Genomic DNA, 7,986 nt, shown 5'->3' with positions numbered 1-7,986 from the left:
GAGGGGAGGGAACCTGACACCGGGTTTAGCTCCTAGACCCAGCATCGCGGTTCTCCGTTTCCTCTGTAAGAGAAAGCCTTTTACATACAACCCTGAAGGTCCCAGGTGCTGTTGAGGGGAAGCGAGGCACAGAATGCGGGTGTCGGCGCCGCTGGGAGTCTCATGCATCCAAGCCCAGAGGCTTGCCCCCATCTCCCCTCCGGGGCTTGTGTGGCCTCTGGGGAGGCCTGGAGCACTACGACATCACCCCCCTTCTGCCTCTGCAACTCTTTCCTCCCGCCCATAGGTCACTCACTCGTCCCAGGCCCTTCCAGGAGGCGCCCTCCCCTCTCTCGCCTAGGGCCCCTCGGCCCGGCCCGCCAGCCCGGGCCCACCCATTTCCTGTGCCGCCCCAACCCCGCCCCCACTCGGGGTGGAAAGTTTCTCTCCTCGAGAAGGGCGGCTCCTTCTCTTTCCTTCCCGGCCGGCCAGGAAAGCCCAAAGCGAGTGGGGAGGGGGGTTGAGCTCCAGTCCTCCGGCCAGAGAGAAGTGACTCGCCCGCACTCACACAACCAACCGCGGGACCAAGCTGAGGCAGCTTGGAACGATCGGCAGATCGGCGACTCTGCCCGGGGAGCGAGGGTTCGCACCCTGCCACCGCCGAGCCTCTTCCAACTCGGGGTCTCGGGCACCACCTGCTGGCGGAGCGCGGGGCAGCACTTGCCAGAATCACCGCTTATCTTCCCGCCCCTGAGCCAGGCAGTGAGAACACAACAATGCTGAGACAGTTATTTATTTATCTATGCGCCCAGGAGGCTGGCCCCTAAACTTAAATATCCAGCGCGGAGCCTTGGCCCTCCCAGCCGTGGGTGGTGCAGGAATGGGTCCTGGAGAGCCCTTGTCTAGGGCCATGGAACCCAGGGTCCAGAGGTGGGATGCCCCTGAGCCAGCAGCTGCCAATAGCAGCAAAAGGTGAAGAGATAGGAGCCAGGCACTCATCCCAATCACAGAGATGCCAAGGGGAGTGCTAGATGCTTTGGACCCCACCGCCAGACTGAAGGTCTGCCAAGCTGGAGTACACACATGTGGGAGAAGTGGAGGTCCAGTGCCACGGGCAGAGGCTGTAGCCCAGGTACCTGCCCCAGTGCCAGCTAACCCAAAACAGGAGAGAGAGGGTAGGCAGTTTTGCCCCCAAGGGGCCCAGGTCTTGCCCTCCTCCTGTGAGGTGAGGTGGTATGGGGGAAAGCAGGCACTATAGTCTGAATACTTGCTGAGGGGTGAGTTTCTGAGCCTTTTGCATGGGTGCATGCCCCCCGCCACCCTAGCTCTTCAGAGGCTGATGTGGAAGGCATCCTGCAGCCACTGGTCTCGGGCATTGTGCGTCTGGGGCACAGTGAGGGGTGGCGGGTCTGGGGGCAGGCTAGCATCAGGAGGCTCGTCATCATCAGATAGGCCAGCATCAGGTGGGTAGGAACTGTCTGAGTGCAGGGAGGATGACAGGTCCTGGCACAGGCTCAAGTCTTGGCACAGGTGCTTATAGTCCTGGATCGACTCATACAGGCCCCACAGCTGGCACAGCAGGGACATGTCCAGCTGCCGCAGGCCCACCTGCAAAAGACTGAGAGTGGGCTGGGGTTGGGGTCGAAGCCACCGCCCTAGCCAATCTTCCCAAGCACAGGTTTTTGTGGACATCAGATGCCATCTACAAGCTTTGAATCTTTAGGCAAGTCACTGACCCCTATCTGCAAGATGGGGACAACATTTATCTAGCAGAATAGAATGAAATAACACTAGTAAGGCATTTAAAAATACATGGTAATTATTACCATAAACGGTAACTATAATTATTGTTACCATATCCCCTCTGACCCAACTGGCTTCTGCCGATCCTCTAGACCCAGATGGCACGTTGCCTTATGTGCTCCGCCCCGCCCCAGGACCCTCAAGCTCGGCGGCAGCCCCCATCACCCCGCAACGCCCAGCTGACCGAGGCAGGGCTACTCACCATCTCCTTGCGCAGCGCCGCTAGCGCCGAGTCGAGGTTAACAGGGCGACGCGGGCCGGGGGGAACCGCGGCAGTTCCCGCGTTGGCGGCGCCGGCGGCGTTACGGGGCCCGTCCGGTACGCGGGCGGCCCGGCTCAGCTCATCGTGGATGCGGCTGCGCTGGCTGTAGACGCGCTCCAGCTCCCTCCACGAGCCCCCGCTCGCGTTGAGAAGACCGCTGAGGCCGCGCGGTAACGGCGGGAGACCGGTCAGGGCGCAGCCCGCGCCGCCTGGCGCCTCGGCCGAAGGCAGCCCATTCATGGCCGGACCGGTAGAGGAGGATGCCGCCTCCTTCCCTCCAACGCTCCGCCCGGGCCGCCGCCCGCAGGCCCCCGCACCCCGCGAGCCGAGGCCAGCCGCCGCCCGCAGGGAGTGCTTTGTTCCTACCCGGTTCCTCCGACTCCGCCCCCTGCCCACCCCTCCGTGTGGGCAGGGCCTCTCTTAAAAGGGCAACGGCTGTATGTGACCACGTTGCCCCAGGTCGCAGAGAGCAGAGAACAGGCAGTTGACCACCAATAGAAGGGGAGCAGGAAAAAGGGGTGAGGGAAGAGGGCAAAAGCGGAGCGTGCGGTTCTTTCTCGGTTCTCCACCCCCACACACAACACTTTAATTATTTATTCTGCCTTATTATAACTCTCAAGGATCTAAAAGGGGGGGGGGTGGTCAGGAGACTGAGGGCAAGTCCATAGTTGATCCTAATTGACTGACACCCTGTCAGTATCTGAGTACCTGGTCTGGGCCTGAGGTGGGATAGGATGATGGTGTCGGGATGCTCGGGGGAAGGAGGGGAAGCTACCAAGGGGACTGGAACCCCAAATCTCACTCAAGGGTGGGGAATGAGCACTGGATGGCTGAGGAGGTTGCAGGGTTCCTTTAGAGATCCACGCCTCCTGCTTCTGCTTTTGAGGAGGCTGTGGCCTCCTCATCAGAATAAAATTATCACATAGTCCTCTCCCGCCTCATCCTTTGAGTGGGGAAACTGAGCAGAAACAAGCCCAACTCATCTCTCAGGGCATCAAGGAGACCAGACTGTGATAGCATGAGAGGCCAAAAGTAGGAAAAAGACGAGCAGAGTTGGGGCTTACATGCACACTCAGAACCAAGAAAAGAACAAATCACACAAGAGGAACAGCTGTTTTTCTACAGGGATTTTCTCAGGAGGGGTTCTTTAGTGTTGCAGCTGCTGCAGGCTGCGCAGAGCTTCAGCACAAGCCCGGATAAGGCTACACAGCTGGATGCTAGTCTCCAGGGAGGTGCTAGAGCCCAGCTCAGCTGAGGCCCAGGTCAGTTTCTGCAGGAGAGCCTCTTGTGTGCAGGCCACGACATCTGCATTTGGAGGCACAGCAGGAGGGGGCGGCCCCTGGACTGCCTTGAGCCCTGATGCAGCTCCCTCACAGTGCTCTGGACGGGGTACTGGGGGCTGAGGGGCAGGCCGAGAGCCCAAGGTGGGCTCCGAAGCAGAGGCGAGCTGGTGCTCCCGAGCTTGGGAGAGGGCAGCCTGGGCATTCAGAGCTAAAAGAGGAAAAAGCCGGTGGAATGGTCAGGATACCTGGCTCACCTCAGCCCTGAGCCACTTCCCTACTCTTTACTGTTCTGCTCTCTCTCTAGTTGAGATGTTTCCCCTGCCCCAGTATAAGGCAACTTATCCATTTTCTTCTTTGTATCAGAGTTATTTATGCCCTTGCTTCATCTCTCTCATCAGAACTATGCCTAATAAGCTCAGACTCTCCATGATCTCTGGCACACGGTAGGTGCTTAGTGCTCTTACTGAATGAATGGTCCTTTCTAGAGCTGAAAGGAGAAAGCAACTCACCCCCGCCTCACCCACAAATACCACTGTCACCTCCCACCTACTGTTCCTGACCCTCTTTCACCACACTTCTTCACCAAGCACACTCGACTCCTCACCCGGATTATCTTTATCCACGTCTGAGTCGAGCTCCTGGCAAGCCACGCAGTAGATTTTCCGCTGTTTGTCTTGGAGGAGGATCGTCTAGGAGCCAGAAAGCACACGGGGCAGGGGTGAGACGCCGGGCGATGGGGTCCAGAGGGGAGCGCTGGGGAAGGGCCGTGTGGCCTGGTCCGCGGCCCCATCCTGGATCCCACGTCCCGAGTCTCTCCTCACCCCGCAGTCCGCGCACGTCTCGCCCAGCATGCGGTAACCACGCAGCAGGTAGTCGCCCATGAGCCGGGAGATGCGATCCTGCCGCTCCCGCCGCGCTTGCAGCACCTTCGTCTCCGCTTCGGTCGGGGGCTCCCAGGAAAAGTCGTCGACTTCTGGGGGAAGAGAGGCACAAGGGGCCGGGGGATCTTGCCGAAGCAGGCTGCATCCCGCAACCCGCAGCCACAAACCCCCGCAGCCCAAGTCCTCACCAGAGCCGTTCAGGGCCATGTTGCCGTTGTCGCCGCTAGACTCACCGGAAGTGACGCACAAGCAGCGCGCCTTCCGCTTGGCTCCGCCCCTCCAGTGGGGCCGAGGATGAGGGCGGAAATGACGCTCTGTGTGCTCCGACGTCGCGATGCCCAGAGTGGGGCGTGTCTGCCGCAGACTAGACCCTGTCCCATTGGTGCGCCCCTCGGTGGGAGCCTGTGGACAAAAACTTTCGACTGGCCGGGCCTCAGGAGGGGCGTCTCCGTGATAATGCCGCCCAAAGTCGCAGGACCCGGCAGTGGCTGCGCAGAGTCGCCTTTTCTGCCCGCCGCGGAGGGAGGGGACCAGTTGGCTTGAGAAATCTTCGCTGGCCTCCGCCTCCCCTGGAGTATCCCTTTCCGCACTGGCAGGACCCGGGGCAGGCGGGGCAGTGGCAACATCACAACACCCTTGATAATAACAAACGGCCCCTTACGCGTGCGTGGAGCCTCCTCGGGCCTCAGTGCTTCTCACTTCAACTGGCAAGGCAGGCCAGGCGGCGATCGTTCTCGCTGCCTTTCAGCTTATTTCAAGACCCCTCCCCTTCTGCACGTTCGGTGTTCCAGTCTGCCCACCCCCTATCTTCCCCACCCAAAGGCCTGGGACTGATGCAAAGTCAGCGCCTAAGAAGACATTTTGTTTTGGTGAAGTTTGAACCCTCGAAAAGCCAGCTGACCGCGGGGTGGGGGTGGAAATCGCTGTGCTGGGCATGCGCAGTTTCGGTTCCAGCCGCAACTGAGTGATACATGCTGGAGGGTGGGGATGAGGGGTTTATTACACATGCTTGTGACCATTATGCTCTTCTTGAGTGGGTTGCTGTTAAAATTACTAGTGCTCCCTGACCATTGGCCTTGGTGGGTTTTATTTTTTTTTCTCTTTGTTCTTTTTCCATACACCTCCTCTCCCTTAGTAGGTTGGAAGAAGCCAGGTGGAGCAGGCAGCAGTCCCCAGATGTGCAGCCTGCAGTGCCTCTAGGCAGTACACCAGGGCAGTGGAGAAGGAGCTAGGACTTAGACTCCCATAATCTCATCGGCAATCTCCTTCTCTGACTGGCAGCACATGCTTTCAGTTTTACCTGAAGATAGAGTACCCTCCTCCTGGTCCCATCTTCCTCCTACATAGACTCCCTGGAACTTACTTACATTTTCCGACCCTTCCTGCCTCCTGCTTCCTTGGAGAGCCCTGTGCCCCACGTCACTCTGTCCATCTACCAGCAGCCTCTTGGGCAGCAGTGTACCTGACTCAGGGCCTGACGCCAGGTCAGTTCTGCCAAACTGACTATAGGGACTCTTGGACTCTAGCCTATATGCACAGACCCTCCAGGTCCTTACTATCTTCAGCTCCCAGCACGCCCCACCCCCCACCGAATTCCTCGATGCACCCTTCTGTGTCATCATAATGGCCAATATCCACTCAGCAGCTTATCCTGTCTGACACCAACTAAGATCCTTACACTCATCCTCCCATTTACTCCCTTTCATTTATTCCTCATGACAACTACTCTCTTCTGGGTGGGGTTGGGGAGTGGAAAGGTAGCGCCTCACGGTCCAGGTCTGCCCCATTGTAACAACCAATGACTCACCCTGACGTGCAGCAAGAAAGACCCAATGCAGCCAAAAAAAAAAAAAAGAGAGAGAGAGACTCATCCTGGGAGTACAGAAGTTTCCACCTCCTTTCAGGCAGCATTTACAGAGATGCACACACATATTAAACATGAATGGAGGGAAATTCACTACTGCTATGGACAAAAAAATAGATGAATCATTAGAACTTTGCTGGCTCACTTGGGAGAGGAGGGGCAGGGCATGTCATGCTTGGTAAGGAAGAATGGCAACAGCTGGGTCATCTTACAGCTCAGCCCTTTCTACAGGCTATCATGCGAATCTTATATCTATTCTGAGATGACAGTAAAAGGTCTCAGTTTTTCCCCCCTAATGGGTCTTGGCTGCTATAAGGGAGCTTTGTCCCTCTTCTGGGAAATTTCCTTGAGACAAACTCCCATAGGAAACCATAGATGAGGCATTTATTACTCTTTGGGCTCCTATTGTCTTACTTTAGGTTTACAGTACTGCTACAGGTGCCCCAAAGAAATCTAGATAAATTCTTGCGATCAGCTCCACTGCCCTAAAAAAGTCTCCTAGCCCTTCTGTTAAAACAAGGCAAAAATGAGACATTATTATGACAGGGGGACAGAAATACCCTCTATCAAGGTAGTCTCCTTTAAAAGAAAAGTCACGGCTGTGCAAGTCAAGCCCAAGTCCTGACAGACATCTATAGAACGCTCCACCTGGCAACAGCAGGTCATATTCTTCTCAAATATACATGCTCCAGGACAGACCATATGCTAGACCATAAAACAAGTCTCAATACACTTAAAAGGGTTGAAATTATACAAAGTATGTTCTCAGATCACAGTGGAATGAAATTAGCAATCAATAAAAGAAGGAAATTTGGGGAATTCACAAATATGTGGAAATTAAACAACACCCTCTTAAATAACTAATGGGTCATAGAAGAAAACACATGGGAAATTAGAAACTACTTGGAGATTAATGAAAACACAGCATACCAAAACTTGTGAGATACAGCCAAAGCAGTGCTTAGAGGGCAATTTATAGTTGTATATTGTATATTTAAAAGAAAAAAAAAGTCTCGATTCAGTAACCTAATCTTCCACCTTAAGAAACTAGAAAAAAGAGCAAACTAAACCCAAAGCAAGCAGAAGGAAGACTAGAATAGATTAGAGCAAATCAACTCACCTACAAGTTAGCTCTTTAGAAGATCAACAAAATTGCCAAACCGTTAGCAAGACTGACCAACTCAAGCCCAGGTCAGCCAAAGGGTGTGAACCTTGCAGCTCCAGCTGGAAAGCAATGTTGCTGTGGTTGCTGAGTCAAGGAGTCCCCAAATGTGAGACAGATAATGTCAGGACCCTGCCGCCTAATAGAGGGCTTTGGATGGCAATGTTCTCAGCTAACTGTGGAAACAAATCGTGGCTGATCAAACTATCTAGATCACTTATGCAGATGCCCATGCTAAAGGCCCATTCTCTGATGAGACTGACATGAATCAAGCTGTTGTTCGAGCCTGCGCTGCCCAGATTGTCTCCATTTCTGCCTGGACCCATCATGATACCAGATATGGCAACACGTCCACCAACACAGAGTGGGCACAAAGTGAAGGACTCCATGCTGCTGATGCAGAGGCCACCACTCCATGCCAGATTTGTGATCCCGGTCAAATGTTCATCTGTTTGTCCTGTGAAGAGGAGGCTACAGTGTATGTGGCATTGCCCCTGCCCACTCCTGAGAGACTGAATGCATGGGACCTTTGACTCCTTCCTGGGGCTATGGATGGTGTCTCACACTTTTTCAGGTTACAGTGGTACTGTTTCAGGCCAGTCAGCCAACTTTGGTCACACCATTGTGCTTCCTGAGACTAATCTGTGTAATGTTTTTGGCTTTCTGGACCAACTGAAGTCTAACAATGGTGCACCTTTCATCTCAGGCCACTCAACAATGGGCTGATAGTCTAGGTATTTGGTGGTCCTTCT

At 55.0% G+C, this 7,986-nt stretch overlaps 2 protein-coding genes across 2 annotated transcripts; both read right to left on the bottom strand.

Moving 5' to 3' along the window:
• Window positions 1-756: 756 nt before the first annotated feature.
• FAM89B (family with sequence similarity 89 member B) lies at window positions 757-3,154 on the bottom strand. Its single transcript, XM_068556185.1, has 2 exons — window positions 1,985-3,154; window positions 757-1,587 (listed from the first exon to the last, which is right to left on the bottom strand). Exons 1-2 carry the CDS (start codon window positions 2,282-2,284, stop codon window positions 1,309-1,311), a joined length of 579 nt encoding a protein of 192 aa, XP_068412286.1. The 5' UTR covers window positions 2,285-3,154; the 3' UTR covers window positions 757-1,308.
• A 4-nt stretch (window positions 3,155-3,158) lies between these two features.
• ZNRD2 (zinc ribbon domain containing 2) lies at window positions 3,159-4,717 on the bottom strand. Its single transcript, XM_068556184.1, has 4 exons — window positions 4,397-4,717; window positions 4,149-4,300; window positions 3,932-4,016; window positions 3,159-3,535 (listed from the first exon to the last, which is right to left on the bottom strand). The coding sequence occupies exons 1-4, from the start codon at window positions 4,413-4,415 to the stop codon at window positions 3,192-3,194; spliced, it is 600 nt and encodes a 199-aa protein (XP_068412285.1). The 5' UTR covers window positions 4,416-4,717; the 3' UTR covers window positions 3,159-3,191.
• Window positions 4,718-7,986: the final 3,269 nt, after the last annotated feature.

This window comes from Eschrichtius robustus, chromosome 11 (genome assembly GCF_028021215.1).
Source record: "Eschrichtius robustus isolate mEscRob2 chromosome 11, mEscRob2.pri, whole genome shotgun sequence".
Lineage (NCBI taxonomy): Eukaryota > Metazoa > Chordata > Mammalia > Artiodactyla > Eschrichtiidae > Eschrichtius > Eschrichtius robustus.
The sequence above is the reverse complement of the archived record's forward strand: the minus strand, read 5'-3'. Positions and strand labels throughout refer to the sequence as shown.